At 30.2% G+C, this 19,159-nt stretch overlaps 1 protein-coding gene across 5 annotated transcripts in view; it reads right to left on the reverse strand.

The window, feature by feature from the left end:
- Vha100-2 (V-type ATPase subunit a family protein Vha100-2) overlaps positions 1 to 19,159 on the reverse strand; it is a 314,412-nt gene that overhangs the window by 6,540 nt on the left and 288,713 nt on the right. For all 5 annotated transcript variants that reach the window (XM_075375901.1, XM_075375897.1, XM_075375899.1 and 2 more), the window contains 5 exons: positions 18,860 to 18,972; positions 16,210 to 16,334; positions 11,338 to 11,462; positions 9,786 to 9,896; positions 2,963 to 3,197 (listed from right to left, as the gene is read on the reverse strand). In XM_075375901.1, coding sequence (XP_075232016.1) covers positions 2,963 to 3,197; positions 9,786 to 9,896; positions 11,338 to 11,462; positions 16,210 to 16,334; positions 18,860 to 18,972 — 709 coding nt within the window. The remainder of the gene's footprint in view (positions 1 to 2,962; positions 3,198 to 9,785; positions 9,897 to 11,337; positions 11,463 to 16,209; positions 16,335 to 18,859; positions 18,973 to 19,159) is intronic.

Raw genomic sequence — 19,159 nt, forward strand, 5'->3', positions numbered from 1 at the left:
ATTATTTTGTAATTACGGGGGACATACAATAATTAAAGAGACAAACTGATGTAGAAATGAAACAGTTTGTAGGAGAAGTTTTGTACTTTCATGACTTAGGTTGGCATCACTGCGATGAGCTGAGAACAGCTCACAGATAAAAATTGTTTTGTTTATAACCTCAATACTGCATTTAACGATGGCGTGTCTGCTTGAAGTTTCCACATTAGTTGAACAACATTCAGTGATCCGTTTTTTGCTTTCTGAAGGTGAAAAATCGGCTAAAATCTTTTCTCGAATAATTTTACAGTATGGTGAAAGTTGTATGAACCGCAGAAATTTTTATAAGTGGGTAGAACAGTTCAAAAATGATCGAACCTCAGTGACTGACGAGGAATGTCCTGGTCGGCCAGTTGAAGTATCAACTGCTTCATTTGAAACCTGCATTGACGACATTATTTGTTAAGATTGATGTATTACTGTTGAACATATAGCAAACACAGTTGCAGTAAGTGTTGGCACAGTTTATAAAATTATCAGCAACAAGCTCAAGTACAGCAAAACAAATACTAGGTGGGTCTCAAAAGAGTTAATCCAACAATACAAGGAAACAAGACTCAAAGTGTGTACAGACTTAAAAGAATGCTATGAAAGAGAAGGTAACACTTTTCTAAACAAGATTTTAACGTGCGATGAAACTTGGGTACACCATTTTGAATCAGAGTACAAAAGACAAGGCATGGAATAGAAGCACACCAGCTCACCTGTCTGAAAGAAATTCAGAACGCAAGCATCAGCAGGAAAAGCCATGTTGACCGTCTTTTGGGATGCCCAAGGTGTCGTCTTTTGAGATTATTTGGAAAATCAGCATACAATAAACAGTGTCTACCACTCAGACATATTGATGAAAAAAATAAAGCCAGCAATGAGAGAAAAACGTCACAAATCTCAAAGATAAGGCATGATGATATTGCTACATGACAATGCTCATCCACACACAACAAGGTGACCCAAGAAACCAATGGAAAAATGGGTTTGGAGGTACTACCACATCCTCCCTACAGTCCAGATTTGGCTCCTTTGGATTTCCATTTGTCTGGTCCGCTAAAGGAGGCTGTTTGGAAACGTGGAAAAATGTTCAGTAACAATGAGGAGGTCAAAGAATTTGTGAGAAAGTGGCTCAAACAATATAAGACAAAGACTTCTTTGCATCAGGTATTAAAAAAACTAGATCATCGTTGGGACAAGTATATTAATATTGGTGGGGATTATGTTGAGAAGTAGTAAAAGTCTATTTTGTAAAATTTTACAGTTTTTTTCTACATCAATTTATCTCTTTAATTATTGAATGACCCTCATATTTGTTTGTATTTATTATCTTCACATATTTATCTTAATTATTTATATGTTTATATTTTTATTTTATAATTAATTGTATATTTTGTGATAGTATTCTGGTCAAAATTGTACAAAGGTTTACTTTATCTATCTAGACAAACTCTGGGTGTTCAGCGTGTTTCTACCGAACATATGGTTCGCGTCCTGCTGGTTAGTTAGTACTACTCTCTGCTGCGGCATGTGCTCGCATAAGTCCGCTACTCGAACGATAGGCGTTCGGATTTATGTAGCTGTGTATTAGCAATGTAATAAGTTTTGTATTATTTATTAAGATTTAACTATATCATTTCATATGTTTATGGTAATAAGAAGAACTTTAATTAAAAAACAAAAGAAAATCATCTTTTGAATTGTTGTATTGTTTTCTTTAAAGATGTTAAAACCATGTTTTATTACCTTGTTCACCTTGTAAACCATGTTCACCTCAATCTAATGTACAAGACTCTACAAAATGTAAACTCTCTCTCTATAATTGCTTGTTAAAAATTTAATATGTTTCAATTAATGCTGAAATATCTTATGTTATATTTTAATACGCGAATCTAATATATTATGTTATGTTTTAATATGTGAATCTAACGTAATAAAAAATTCTTTAAATATTATGTTTTGATTTTCTTCTTATAATCTTATGCTTTATAAATCAAGAGAATTCATGTCGACATTTAAAATTCACGATTGTAAGATTAGTTCTGCGTAAGTTAACATTAAGCTATTAATGGTTTTCAATAAACAACAATAATCCAAGATTTTGGGCAATTCCGCACATTATTTATTATCCACCCAACGGATGAATCAATCTTGGAAATACAGTCCACTAAATGAATATTTTTAGGTTTTAGAACCAACACTGGGAAATACTAGATCGTGGATACCGGTGTTCTTTGGTAGTTGGGTTTCAATTAACCACACATCTCAGGAATGGTCGAACTGAGACTGTACAAGACTACACTTCATTTACACTCATACATTTCATCCTCTGAAGTATTACCTGAATGGTAATTACCGGAGGCTAAACAGGAAAAGTAAAAGACAAATTCTGGGACAGTTTCTAATATTTTATTCATGGAGTAGCATAACTACTCCATTCTGACACAAGCAATATGTAATGTATTATTAAGTATCAATCAGAATAAAAGATTTTTTTATTTATTTGAATCAGGGATTATTATTCCCTTATGCAGTGATTTTTGGGTCAGAGATTTTAGTTTAATATAGCATATAGTTATTCGCATTTTCATTCTCCACACTCATAAGATGACAGTTTTCTTTTGTTCATCTCATTCCTCATTAAAATGTATTTAAATGTCACATCTGAGGTCAATAAACCTCAAAACCGTAAACCTCAAAACAAGTCCCAACATCTGTTGGATTCTGTTTATTCTATAAAGAATGAAAAAACTGAGTTGGCTAAAATTTCAGTGACAAATTACGGGAACTTGATTCTGGAAAAAAAGTAATATGACTGCCAAAATCAATCGCTTAAAAACAAAGAAAAAAGGAGACTTAAAATAAAATTTATATAAGTTTCTTAAAATATTTATCACTATTAAAATTTTATTAATGAATATAATGATATACTTACGAGCATGAGCCAAAGATAATGCCCATAACCGTAAATAACTGGCCGTATGCGATACAGTACTTAAAACGTATTCTATGGTATGAATCGCTTGATGTATAAACAGTTCTGATGGAGGCTCATCGTCTTCTTCATGTTTTGGTTCAGGGACTGCAATTTCTGTTCCACCAGAGCCATTCAGGACTCCATCAGGTGGCTGAAGCTCAATTCCCTGATTTAAGTCACCGTTACTCGCCGTCTACAAACCGATAACATGAAATTTATGATCGCAACACAAATTATTTTTTAAATTAATAAAATTTTATGTAAAAGCATATACACTCTGTAATAAGTAACTTAATATTAAACAAACACAACATCTGTGTCCACAACCAGAAATTTGTAAAATACCTCAAATTTGAATCCATTTTCTATGGTTTCAACATTTAATGTCCCTTTTTTCAAGTTTTATAACTTCAATTTATTCAGTTACACAACATGAAAACACTATTTCTTACCTAATAAACGCCCTCAAAAAAATTTTATATTCATATTCATACTTAAATTACAAATACATATGATATACGATTATAAAGTTACATTGTATTGATCAAAATCAACTATCAAAAACAAGATGCGCAAAAGTTTGTAATTAAAATAAAGTGAGAACAGTCTTTCTAAAAAAAATTTCAAGAGAAACAAAAAATTATTTTATATGTAAAGTAAAAGTCTGAAAATTATAAAAGTATTGTACATTATATGACTTTGTAAAGCACATAAATTAAATCTAGAAAGTTAACTGAAACATGTTTGCACAATTATTCTTGTCTTTTTGCCCCTAGTTTCATTCACAAAGTGAAAGATAAATAAATTATGTATATAAATTTCTTTAAATTATGTGATTTTGGATATTTTAACTCCTACACAAAAGGAATATTAGAAACAAACACACTGAAAATAAAAATATAACAAAAATAAGTTTTTTATATATGTATATATATATATTCCACTTACATTTTTTTTACCCTTATTTCGAGACTGAAGGAAATAAAGTTAGACAAATAATCTAAATTAAGAGAAATGTTATTCGTACTTTCATACATTAAAATATATTCCTTTTGTTTACATTAATAAGCAATTACAAATTAACAACTACAATGGAAGTACTACAAAAATAAGTTTTTTACATTCTCTTAACTTACAAGATAAAATTACTTTAAAAAAACTCAAGTATAAAGGGAATATGAAGAAAATGACACACATACACAAATCGTACTTCTTGTGTATGTTGACTAAGTGCACCAAGTAGTTCGTCAAATATTTTTAATTCAACACACTGAGCGTAAACTTTTGCAGGTTTTTAACTTCGTTTGATTTTTGAAAAGTTTTTAATTTTTTGAAGCCTCTTTAAAACCCGTTAATATAATTAATATTTTTCTTGAATATGTTTCTTAATCTAAGATAACAAACACACCTTTGGCAAAACAAATAATTTCCTTATTAATAATAAACATTCTTGTAAATCAGCTAAAACCTAATTTTAAAATTAACTGACTTTACAGAGTTTATGCGCAATTTTCTAGCACAAAAAATAGGAAGGAATAGTTAAATAAGGTGACTATGCATGTTACTAGATTGAGTTGCGTTATTAAATCTTAGAAATATGATGAAAATACTGTCACTTTTCCAAAATAGTGGTCAGTTTTAATTTTTTTATATGAAAACTTGCAATTTTTATAACAATTTGGGATATAACACAAAATTCTAAGCCATTTTAATTTCTTATTTGACATTTTCCCCTAAATACAACTTTTCAGGAGCTGCAACTTATCTTTAATTGTACCTTTCAACAATATCCTGTAAACTGAACCAAAGTCCACAGTGTTGTAATTTTACTCTCTTTTATTGTTTCAATAGAATTGTATTTGTTTATTATATTATTTCTTTATTTTTATCAAGTTTAAAAACTGTATTTGTTTCATGTTAATAGGTGTTAGAATAATTTCCACCGTGGTATAATAGCTTTGTTAGTTGTATTTATCCTGTATGTAAATCGCCAATTCAACTAATAATAAATAAAGACATTGTTACTTTATGAATTCTTAATTTAGACTGAACAATACAGAAACAGTTATATTGTTACATTATTAATATAAAATATCAGCAAGGCTACCTGAATATAGATTAATTCATTTATTGCACAGTGATTAAGAAGAACTATACAGCTAATATATTTATTTACTTTTACAAAATAATAAGGACGAGAGGATACACGAGTCTGAACAATAGTTTTACAGCATTTTAACCAGTGGCCCAAATTCTGCATTGATCTAGCTATTCTAGTAAATAATTTGAAAAACAAAATACTGACATAATAGTTGTGTTTTATTTCAACTTATGAAAATAAATTGCTAAATTAAAAAAATTGATTAATTATGTATCATTACAATTCAGAAAAAAATTATTATGTAGACATACAAAACAAAATATTGGTAAATAATCTTTTTTGCAATTCAGGAAAAATAAATAATACTTTAAAAAAATAATGAAATTCTAAAAAAGATTCTATTTGATATTAACAAATAATTTAATTATTACACGATAACATTTTTTAAATAATTGTTGCAGAACTTTTAAAAAAATGTTATATATAATAGACTTTAAGGCACATATTAAGGCATCATGGAATAGTTGCTTTAATATTGGAGGGACAGGTAGAAGGAAAAAATTGTGTAGGTAGGCCACGTTTGGAATATGTAAAACAAATTGTTCGGGATGTAGGATGTAGGGGGTATACCGAAATGAAACGACTAGCACTAGATAGTGAATCTTGGAGAGCTACATCAAACCAGTCAAATGACTGAAGACAAAAAATAAAATATATATAATATAATTACATATTGTTGATGGGTACAATCAGAGACAAAATGTAGCGTTTGAATTTTGCATTTTGAGCAAATGTCCAACAATAAAAATGTCTTAGAATTATGTGTCACATCTGAAAATGAAAAAAAATTAAGTAGCTTCCCTCTGTTTTTTAAAAAAAATGAAGTTGGGCACTATTTTTTGAAAACTGGTGAAGATTTCAAACCTGTCAATAGGGTATATATTTTTAATGTACTCAAAAATCAATGGAAGGTTCTCCATTTATACCTCTTCATAACTATGAAATGTGGTAATAATAATAGCAGCGTAGTTAAAATTTTTTTTCTATCAATAATAAGATATAATTAATATTTATAAGAAAACACTTATCTTTGAAAATTTCATAGTTTCAGAAGAGTTATCTGTTTTTTAGAGCTTATTCAGAAATTTGTTGTGTTGATTTTATAGATTGATGTAGTAAATTAAAATTAAAGAAGCATTAACGTGCTTCTGTTAATAAAAAATGGAACAGATATACTGTACCATTTTTACTTCTTTACTTTATGTAAAGAAATAGCGTAACTATGTAAGTACGTGTTACAAATAAAAAAAATTTTATTGTCACTGGTTTTAATTTTGTAACCGATTGGATCTTAAAAAAATAACCCTCGTACTCTCACCTTATGATCGGTTAAAAACAAAGAATATGATTGGTTGGAACTTTGTGCCCGATAATGATAAGAATTACTCTCATCTTATGATCGGTTAAAAAACAAAGAATACGATTGGTTGAAATTTTGTGCCTGATAATGATAAGAATTACTCTCACCTTATGATTGGTTAAAAACAAAGAATTCGATTGGTTAATTTCGGGCTGATAATGATAAGAATTACTCTCACCTTATGATTGGTTAAAAAACAATGAATAGGATTGATGGAATTTTGTGACTAATAATGATAAGAATTACTCTCACCTTATGATTGGTTAAAAAACAAAGAATACGATTGGTTGAAATTTTGTGCCTGATAATGATAAGAATTACTCTCACCTTATGATTGGTTAAAAACAAAAAATTCGATTGGTTAATTTCGGGCTGATAATGATAAGAATAACTCTCACCTTATGATTGGTTAAAAACAAAGAATTCGATTGGTTAATTTCGGGCTGATAATGATAAGAATTGCTCTCACCTTATGATCGGTTAAAAAACAAAGAATACGATTGGGTGGAATTTTGAGCCTGATAATGATAAGAATTACTCTCACCTTATGATTAGTTGGAAAAACAAAGAATACGATTCATTTTACTAAATCTGTTTATAAAGGAATGCATTATGCTGAAAACTGTAATCAATGGAGTTAAGTTTTTCAACATGATACAGTCTTTAAAAACTATATCACAAAAGGATATTTGGTCCAACCCACATGTTTTACTCATATAACTTGCATACAAACTTCAATGTATCATAGACGATCACAATTCAGGTTTTCTGGCAATTAATGAATTCATTAAAATAGTTTTAACGCATCAGTCAAATGAATTAAATAAAGCTACTTCTGTTAGTAATGTCATCAAGCTCATCTCAAAAAAATTGTTGGTAGTTAAACATAGTGCACAGTATCTCTCTGAGCATTCTATGTATTCCAATCTTGGTCTCCTTCTACTACCAAATTAACTAAACCCTAAACTTCAGTGCCGATCAACCCAGCTCCTATCTGTTACAAACTTCTCTCCACTAAAGTTCTCTCTGATTTTTAATCTTAATATCTTCTAATTTTATATTTATCAATTCATGTTCTATTTTCATCATTCTATATCTTAAAGGCCTGTAATTTTTTCTTTTCATCCGTGTTTCACTACCAAGTGCTATCAAGTGCTAAATTCCACACAATATTTCTAATAATATTTTATCATTCTAAACACATATATTTGATATTTGCAGACTTATTTTTTTAATGAAAACTCTCCCACTTGTAATCGAATTTTGATATTTAAATTGCTTCATAAAATCAATAACAAAATTTATCAACTTTTGGTAAAATATGATTCCTATTTCAACATTTAACTCTTCATCATCTTTCTTTCAATACTTTCGTTATTCTATTATTAAAATAATAACTTGATGATGATAATTATCATCAGCCATGTGTATAAGAAGTAAATTTAATTGTTGGAAAATATGCACATGTTGGATTCCATGAATACTAACGGATGAACCATGCAGACATGCCTGCTGATGGTTCACACATTTTTAGCATGATATGAAGAAAAAGGCAATGAATTTTTACAATCTACTATCACTACTGATGTAACTTTTGGGTACATACTTTATTCCAAAAAGTAAAAGTAGGAACCATGCAATGATGACATCCTTTATCTCCAAAACCAAAAAAATCAAAAATCACTTTTTCAGAATGAAAAATTATGACTTTATTCTTTTGGGATATACAACCTGATTTACTAACACAGCAGTGTACTATAAACACAGAGTACTCAAATTTATGGAAGGGTACAGTAAAAACAGGCATTTAAAACAAGCAAAAATAAGTCAATATTCCATCAGATTTTACAGGATTAATGCGTGCTGTCATGTGGCAGTTCGTACGATGGCTACAAACTATGAATTAAAGTGGACTATTCTGCAACATCATCCCTATAGTCTGGACCTTGCACCCTCGACTTCTATATGTTTGGACCCTTAAAAGAAGCTCTTAGGGGTAAAACATTTTGTTTCAATAAAGAAGCCATTGACGCTGTTCAAGAGTGGGTCGGTCAGCAGCCACAGGAATTTTTTTCTACAGGAATACAGAAGCTACTCAAAAGATGGTGCCTGTGCATTGAAAAGAAGGGAGACTATGTTGAAAAATTTACTTGTTTTATGTTATGTTTTGAATAAATAATAAATTCTAATTTAAATCTGAACGCCTTTGTATAAATCTTTAGTCCAGGATTAAGAGGTAAGTTCATTTTGGAAAAGGCAGTAAAATCACGATAGAAAAGAATCAATACAAGAAAAAATTGCAATGCAATTTTTTTAATTAGTGTCAAGTGATATTATAACATCAACTAAATATTAAAAGTTTAAATAATATTGTTATTTCTTTAGCACCGGCTATACTTTGTCCCAAATGTGGAATATTGCACCAACCAATAAACGACAACAAAAGGAATTTAAACTATGTTACTAAAGACTAATAAATACCTTGAATCAAATATGGAATAAAAAAATATAACATCTTATTGTGTAAAGAAATATAAAGAAATAACGAAAATATTGCAGTCAGTTTTACAACAACAGTCAACAACAGTCAGTTTTAAGTAATACAATAAGAAACCCTTACCTTTCTTTCTTTTTCCTGTTTAGCCTCCGGTAACTAACGTTTTTAGACAATACTTCAGAGGATGAATGAGGATGATATGTATGAGTGTAAATTAAGTGTGGTCTTGTACATTCTCAGTTAGACCAATCCTGAGATGTGTGGTTAATTGAAATCCAACCACCAAAGAACACCGGTATCCACGATCTAGCATTCAAATCCATGTAAAAATAACTGGCTTTACTAGGACTTGAACGCTGGAACTCTCGGCTTCTAAATCAGCTGATTTGGGAAGACGCGTTCACCACTAGACCAACCCGGTGGGTTACAATAAGAAACCCTAAATACTAGTTTTTACACCTAGCCTCAATGTAAGGAAAACAGATTTCTGAAGCAGGATCTTGGAGAGATCTTCACCATTTCAGCATCTTTTCTTTTTGTCCACTGATGCATTAATATGAGCTAATTTGATCAATCACCTTAAAAGGCAGCAAACAAATAGAAGAGGATTTTGGGATACTGAAACTAAACTAACAGGAATGTTCTATAATTAAAGGAAAACCGGGAGTACAGCAATTGTAAGTGGACACAGGACTTATTGATGGTATAGCCAATTAAACAAATCACATCTTATGCAGAGGTCTCATTATATTAAAATACTTACATGTCTTTTGATGGCTTTCTTTTCAAAGCAGATCTGATAAACCGGTTTTCCAAATAGTAATACTGGAATACAAAGCAATGATATGATCATGAAACTTAATTGGACTGTTTCCTGAAATTAAATTAAAAAATTCATTTGTTATAAAAATAACTACAAAGAATCATAAATTAAAATAATTATTTTGTAATATGTAACTATTGAACTTTAATAGTAATCGATCAGAAATATTTGATTTCTCTAATAACTATTATGAGAGATAATATTCACAAGACCATGCAAATATAAAGAAGACTCAATTTTACAGAAAAATAATTTTTATTTCTCAACACATTTTCCTTTCAAGTCCATACTCATAATCCAATGATTTCAAGATTTTCATACCTATCCCAATAGTATGATTTATCAAAGTCTTAAAAACAGGTAAAATGTTTCGGCAATAACTTTTTTCACACAAATGTTTTATTCAATAAAGCATTGCTTCATATTTGAAAGTATATAACTGTCCAAAGATGCTAAATCTGATTGGCATATAGGAAGATACAGACAAATTTTGTAGGGTGATTTGAATAATTCTGCTACTGCAATCGCAGGAGTTGATCGCATTCTCTTTGTGGCAAAAACTTATTTTCATCAAATGTGGTTGTTTTTTCTTTATTTCCTCATTTAGATGATCCAGCAAAGGTGAATAATATTGGCAGGTTATGGTTTCACCCTTTTGCAGAAAGCGAATGAAAATTTTGGCATGATCATTCCAAAAGCCAGCAGCCATCACCTTTCATTATGATGCAATAGTTTTCACCTTGTCTGGAGTGAGTGTTTCGTTGGAGTGCTTTTGCTGCAACCGTCAGCAAAAATTCCTCTCGATATGCTAAAACAGTCCCAAACTGTGCTTAAAAATGTTTGCTCAGTTAGGCTTTTCAATACATTTTGAGCAACATGCCACTCATCTTGAGGAAAAGCTTTTGTTTACGTAAAATATGATGAACCCATTCATTTGGGATATTCATTGTCTTAGCAACCTCATATACTTTCAATTTTCTTCAAAGTACATGGATTTTTTCAACATTTCCTGCTATTATAACCTCAATAGACAGTTCGGAACATTCAGCCTCATTTGAGCTCATATAATCTACATAGAAAATAATCAAACCATTTATAAACTGCTCTAATAAATGGAGCTGACTCACCATAATATCTATCTGCTCGGCTTTAGTTTCCTGTGCGGTTTTTCCTTTTAAAAAATAACACTAAATCACCATATAATATTATCTTTCTACCAATCTCACAATTCACAATAGTTAATCAATTCAAAGTGCCAACAATGAAATTATAAATGTATAACAAAAACTTGGTGTATACCGCAAGTGGAGATGAGAAAATTAAGAAAGATCTAAACGCTTTTCGATGAGTGCCATTTTTTGATTGCATGAACTTATCTTACATTATTCTCAAGTAAAACAATTTAATTAGATACAATGCATTAAACGCTATATAATATGATAAAACCGAATTATTGAATTTATGTTTTCCAGTTGTAAATCAAACAATTTACCTGATAAGGAAACATGTAATATTCACATGGACTATCACTTTCTTTCACATCTGGTTTTTTGAAGAGCATCATGTTAATGAATGTTATCAAAACAGATGGAGCACAACGTGGACCTCTTTTTGTTTCTGTAATAAAGTAATAAAAAAAAAATTAAAAGTACACTGGCAAATAATTAATTAGACGTAAAGAAAATGGAAATTTAAATTCTGTAAAAAGATGCTTAAATGAAAGTACAGAAATGAATCTCAAGAAAATTTGGAACCATCATGAGCTTTTAACCATTTTTTTTTTTTTTATTATAAAAATTAAAGTTTTAGACTCATATATGTTCAGGGTGTGGAAGTCCATTTACACAAGTTGTGAAATTATTAAAATAGATGCAGCTTACCTTCTATGGATTTAAGACATCTGTGTGAGTTCCACCATGTTCAAAGCACAGCTGTATGCCCCTCCATGTCTGGTTGCTCATCTGCAACAGCATATCAGGATCAGGGGTGATAATTTCAAATCCTGACTGAACAGTGTCTTGGAGCTGCTCATTGTTGATGTATCTGTGCTTTTGGATATCTTCTTTTACAAAACCCTAGAGTGCAACGTCAGGTGCGGTGAGGTCAGGGCTTCTTGCTGGCCAAGGCAATGGACCTGGTAACTCTTCTGCCCCATGTTGATCCAACAATTTGGAAAAATTTCATTGAGATGTATGCAGACATTCAAAGCAAAGTGCAAATATAATGATGTCAGTGATCCCTTTTACTGTAAATTCTAAAAGCAACTCTTCAATCATTTCCAGATAATTGCGTCAATTAAATGTGCCATTGAAAAAATAAGGGCCAAGAAGATTTTCACCTGTCATCCCAGCCGAAATCATAACGTGAGGGAGATGGTGTCCAATTTTCTCTTTCAGAAAAGTGTTGATTGTCTTTCACTCAGAAAAAAACATTTCACTTACGAGAGCTTTGATAAATAGTACATTGTCTGAGAACATGATGTTGTTTTATCGTTTGCTCTTGGAAAGCATTCAAACAATAACTGACATAAACACATTGATCAAGGTCATTTTCACTCAAATCAATAATTGTACCCGGATGAAAACATTTAACTTTCAAGTCCTCCTGCATACGGTTTCACACTGCCGATCTTGGAATGTCTAAATCTGCAGAACATTTGCGCACTGATCTCACCAGTGATCGTTGAATCAATGCCTCCACAGCAGCATACGTCTCAACTCGAGTACTCGGCCTACCACTGTGTGGTTCATCAAGGATACTTTCAATTGCAAAAACCTTCTTCTCCTGTGTCAGTAACGTTAGCCGTAATGGTGATGATTTCCCAAAACGCACAAAGAAGTCATTCATAATGTTCTCCTGTTTTACCAGTATGTGGACTTTTGTGGACTCACACACAAGCTAACAAACGCTATTTGACAGTGAATGTACTCGAATCTGCCATCGTTCCATACTCAATTACAACTAAGTTCATCGGAGCAAAAATGAACACACCAAACAATCCCCACCACGGTTTATCCTCCCCACCTTTTCCAACAGCAGTGAGCGATGTCAACAAAGAGAATTGGCAGCAGTAGAGCCTGATTAAGCTGGATTAATTACAGTGTAAAGGAGCTTCCCGCCCACCTCATATATTTTAGTGCTATAACTATTAAGGAGGTGACCTGAAATGAAGTTCAATAAATATTTTCAAAAAATTGTCAGAATGAAGTTAGATTTAACATAACCATAAATAATGAAACTTTCATACAAATGTTTGAAATTTGATTGACATACTCTTAAGATTTAAAAAAAAATTGAAAAACTGCATTTAAATTTTAAACGCATTGACTGCTGTACTGGACGGTTACTAATATATTTTATTGAAATTAAATTTTTTTTAAGATTCATATAATTTCTCTGTCCTGTTAAATTAAATTTTAAAATATATAAATAAAAATCACTTAGTACATTATATTGAGATAGACATATTTTACACTAATTTTATGAGGAAAGTAATTTTAATGGGATTCAGTATTCTCAGTCATGATTGAATTATTTAATTACACTGCATACATAATTCAATATAATAAACATTAACAAACAGCGTAATGTAATAATGTACATGGGTTTTTAATATTTTTAATATGTAGTTAATGTACCCATGACAAAAATACTTTCACGAATAAATTAGTGATTCTCTAGAAAATAATATACACTATTAACCTATTAACCTTTTTATCAATAATACTTTTTTTTAAGATGGATCATATAAACAAACATACTTAATTATAATCTACATTTTATGCTTTAGTGATCGAATAAGAATTAAAAATCCAGAAAAATTTCAATTTTTTCAAATTCAGAAAAAGTTTGTTTTGAAATTCAGAAATTTATGAAGCCTTTTCTTTGAGAAACATAAACTCACTATTACTTTTTATAACCAGTCACTGTCTCTTTATAATGAAATGATTGGTTTTAAAACAAATTATTTCCACTACTTTTATTTTTAAATTAACAAACAGGTGAACATATTTTAATCAACAAACATGATGAAAAAATCATGTCTACAACATACGGAGACACGTTCCGTCGGTTGATGTGTGTCATTTTAATATGCCCTCCTGCAGCTGTGCTACATTTTTATTTTAATATGTACTTGTTGTACAGGTAAAATAAAAATGTATTAAATGCTGAATTAATGGATACACAAACAATAATTTCTGTAATTTTGTTGTAAAGAGGAATAATGAGTTTATGCTTCATAAAGAAAAGCATCATAAATTTCTGAATTCTAATTCACAATTGTATTAAAGGAAACAGTTTGATATGATGTTTGTGTTGTTTTTTTAACTTAAACTTATAAATGCTTAAAATGACCTCCGTAAACAGAACCTATAGAAATGGCTTAATACAGAACGACATGCTAGAGATAACACAGTTATCTCTATCTTGTCGTTACAAGATATTGTGTTAACTGCATTTTCGATCTGCTGATTCAGCTGCTACAGTGTCCTTGGTTTTGTAGCCTTCACAGTGCCTTTTAAAACACTCAAAGGTAGAAATCCATGGGTGTTAAATCTAGAGATTGAGCCTGGAGCTTCAAAGCACTTTCTCTTCACTCTATTGATTGCTCACAACAACATTCCAAAACACAAATCGTTTCACTACATTCCATCATCATGTATGATGGTACAGGTGGAGCTTCATTTTGTTGAATGTAGTACACTTCTTTATCGATAAAAAGAAAACGTAGAGCAGGAATAATGTTGTTTTGTAAGTAAGAAATACCAGCAACAGTCCCCCCTCTAAGAAGAATAGCCTAACAATCCCTCTTGATGATAAACCATACTGTACTGTTAGACCTAGTAAATGAATGGATTTCTATACCTATAATTATACGTATTACGTATTCATTTGCATCATTCCAATTAACAGTTACACCTATTAATTATTCCATTCAACTTAAAAGCGACTTCACCCGACCAAACAACTAATTTTTAAATCCTTCATTTATTTCAGTCTAGTCCTGGTACCACTTACAAAACTTTACTTGCCTGTCTGGATCAACTTCATTTAATGCGTGTAGAAATCTTGGGATATGTGGTCTCCACTTATTACTCACAAAATTCTATGCGGACTACCATTTTTAATTTTGATCTCACAAAAACAATTGCCTGAGAGAATTCTTTGGGGATTGTATAAATATTTTCATTACTAAAGCAGCATTTTTATTACCTGCCAAGGTTTTTCTTTGCCCAAACCGCCCCTTGCTTACGTTTTCCACTGCCCGTTACCTTCAACAAACTTGTCATAAATTCTTGCAATCAGCGATGGTAGTGTTCTAAATTTCATTGCCCATTTTTGAAGCTCTTTAACATTCTCAGTTTTCCAATAACTTCAATAACTTCTCTTTAACTTATGTTGGTAAAAAAACAAGTAAATTTCAGCCACATTTATTACAGAATAAACAATACATAATATAGTAATGTGTAACAATAATGAAAAACAGATGTTTTCAACTATTAGCCGATACGGCTTTGTCACTTCTATCCTAGACACTTCTGTTTCTTTTCTAGTTATAACCATTCAACTAGCATATACATTTACTTGAGAAACTCTGTAATCTAGATACTTTCATGTATCTAATTAAACATTATTTCACGCATTTATATTTTAATTAATTAATACAAATTATTTATCACATTAATTAATTGCAACTTTTTTGATGTTGCTTTGATCAAGCTTATACCACAGTTTCCCTCAATCTGTACAGGCAAATTCCAGAGCAGTTTCCTTTCTTTTTTTATTTGTTGAGTAACACTTCTACCCACATCTTGACATGAGCACTTAACATGTAGCACTATATATCTTGATATGATCTACACAATGTATTATTATGTAACGATCAAAATAAAAGGTTTATTTATTTAATACAATTCCACTGTCAATGTTTGAAAACAATTATAAATGATAAGTCATACGGGTACTTTTGTAGTCTGCGTGTATGCATCACTAGTCCTTAAATGATTAATAGTACAATAGAAAATTTTATCACACCCTATAACTATAATTATATTTCACCTTAAAATTAAATAATACACATTAAATATTTTAATAAAACTGTTCTACTGTCCCAAATAAATTTCTTTTACTTGCTATAAACTCACATTCTGGGGCCAATAAATTCTTTCTCCCTAAATCTTTCTCTTAAAATTCTAAAAGAATAAAGGCTAAATTCAATATATACTAAGTATTTAATCACCTAAATTATTGTGCATTTTTCAAAATAAAGAAATAACATAAATATCAACAAGAACCACTGGTTGTAATTCTTTTGATAATCAAATTTAAAAATATAATCACTAAAATGCATTAAAATTCTTACCATTTTGTGGCCCGTACAGAATCCACTTCATAAACATTAATGCAACCATATAAAAGAATAATAAAACAAGAAATATCATCTGAGGTAAAAATTCCAATAAAATGTTAATCTTCTTCTTGAAATGTCTGAAATTTAGATTAAAAAAAAATTAATGTATTAAGAAAATATATCTCACAGTGGACTCTAATCGTTGCAAACCTATTTGATCTGAAATTCTTGTTAAACTGAATAGAAAATTTTTTCATCAAGAATTTTTTTCATAAAAATTTATGATCAAATTCATATAATCACAATTTTTATCAACCAAACGGTCACAATACTTAACAACAATAATTAAATAAAAATTTGTTCTATAGCAATTTTTCTTGGGTTTATCTTGGCTTAGGCAGGAAGGCTTTTAGTCAGATGTCCTTCCAAATATTAACCTACTGATATACCAGCAGCACGAAATCAAGTTGCTGTTCTTTTACTAATAACATTTAATATTACTTAAATCGGATGTTAAAAAGGAAACTGGTGTATTAAAACGGCTAAGAAAACTGCATATTTTTGGATGAAATACAAATACTAGACACATGATTTCCTCTGGATGCTGTTTTTCTTCTACGGTAATTCCTTTGAAGGAAATCATCCTTTCTGACTTCCCACTTCTTTTTCTTATCTTTGTCCTTTTTTTCCTACTTTCTATGGGTACAGGTCTGACTGTTCTAAATTCATAAGTATACCAGGTTCTGTACAGCTTGGGTGATCTTGCAGCAGTTAAGTTTCTTTTGGAATTACTTACGGAATCTGGTTTCTTATACTCACTGAACAAAGTTTCATGCAACAATATTATTCTGACTTGACTAAAAAAAAAAAAATTACTTAATTATGGATTAAAAACAGATTAACAAAGAAAAAGTATAAATCTAAACATATGTAATAAATTTTTCTTCTAATTTGCTTCATCAAAGAAATTTTTTAATGATCAACTTTTTCAGTAAAATATTTCTAATATATCAGAAAATCATCAATCCAAGAAAAAGGCTGGTTTGATTATAGCTACTGCACAAGACGTAAGCAATGTGAAAGAAATGTCTTCGATCAAAAATTATATGGTAGCGGATAGCAACCGATTCTTTCCCTCCTTACAGAAACATTTTACTGAGTGATTTATTAAGAAAGGTAAATGACGCATAATTGAGAGCAATATCAAGATTGGTTGTAAGCTGTTTTTTCCACTGTCGAAATGATAAATTTCTGAATATCAGTTTAGTATGCTACTCGGTTTGTGTTTGGCAGATCACTAAAGAAGATACTTTTAGTGATTTTGGTAAAATGGAAAACAAGAGATAAATATTAAAAATTAAAAAATACAACTGTCTAAAAAAACATAGCTGACTAACACTGCTCTTTAATATAGGATAATTAAAGAGCATACAGGTGATAATTTTGTATGTAGTATAATTTTTTTTCAAATTTTTAAATTTCTTTATGGAAAAAAGAAATTTATGCATTCATATTTGATTTTTTGAAATGTAATATGGCTACCCAAATAAAAAGCATATACAAGGTTGAATGAACTGTGAAGATAAAATTGCAGTGGACTCTGAAGTGAGGTAACAACTAATGAAATGATTATAAAAATTGGTAAATCTACTTCATAGAAAATAGATTGTAAGTCGTAGAAGTAGCTGAAACATGTGCACAACATTCTATATAAACATTCATGTATGAAGAAACTTTGAACAAAAAGGGTGCTGCATTTATTCTCATTTAGTCAGTAAATTATAAAAATTGATGTTTCATCCCAGAATTTGGACCATTTTAAGCAAAATCCAAATGACTTTTTGTACCAATTATAATTATTAATGAAACCTGGGTTCATTATTACACACTAAGCAAAACAAAAGGAAAGTTGAGGTGAGTACTGATGCTGAAGAAGGCGATGCAGGAAAAGTCACGGCCAATATTTTTGAAATGCAAAGGCATAAAAAATAAGCTGTTTATTGTTGAATGAGCAGTGAAATCAATAAAATTTGACCTTGACCGTAGCCAAGAAAAAGTGCTGTTTTATCAACACAATGAATCGGTTTACACTTCAGCAGTTTTAATTGCCAAAATGGTGTTTGAAATGTGATGTGAAGATAAAATTGCAGTGGACTCTGAAGTGAGGTAACAACTAATGAAATGATTATAAAAATTGGTAAATCTACTTCATTGATTGTCATCAATCATCTTACTTGTCAATTTGGCAAGTAAAGTTTTAACCTTGTAATTTCCACCTGTTCACAAATTAGACTAAAAGGAAAGAAAGTTTCTGATGATAATGATCGGCTATTTTGAAGAACTGGGGAAATCATTGTGTAAAAATGCTGTAATGGCTCTTGAACATCGTCAGGTGAAATATTTGAGCTGAAAAATTATACTGAAATAAAAGATTAATTCAATCTTATACTTGTTTTCATTTCAACACCTCACTTGTCAAAGCAACCTCATATGCAATAATGAAATTAAAATTTTCGCCACAGAGATAATACATCAGCAATATAATATGAATTACCAAACACTTCTCAGTACAACAAACGGTTCAACAAATTTCAGTAAAAATGTTAACCGAATTAATTACAGTATTCTACTAACAGACAAAATTTGTAAGTTTGTTACTTACATGTGATTAACAACGCTGAGACTAACACCGAAAATCATATGTACCACACCAAATATAATTGACAATTTCATTTTAAATGAATTCATGAATATAATTTTATTACTTGCTGCCAACTGAAACAATGAACAAAAAAAAAATATAAATATTTAACTTGTATATACCTATAAAGAATTTTTTTTTCTAAATCTAACCCGCTAACAAAATGACATTAAATTTTCAAATACTTTACTGCATTATAATGCCATCTAGGCAAAAATTAATAAAATTTATTTTTCTTTGTAGATTTAAATCTCTTGCTAG

The sequence above is a fragment of the Lycorma delicatula genome, chromosome 9, assembly GCF_047948215.1.
Source record: "Lycorma delicatula isolate Av1 chromosome 9, ASM4794821v1, whole genome shotgun sequence".
NCBI lineage: Eukaryota > Metazoa > Arthropoda > Insecta > Hemiptera > Fulgoridae > Lycorma > Lycorma delicatula.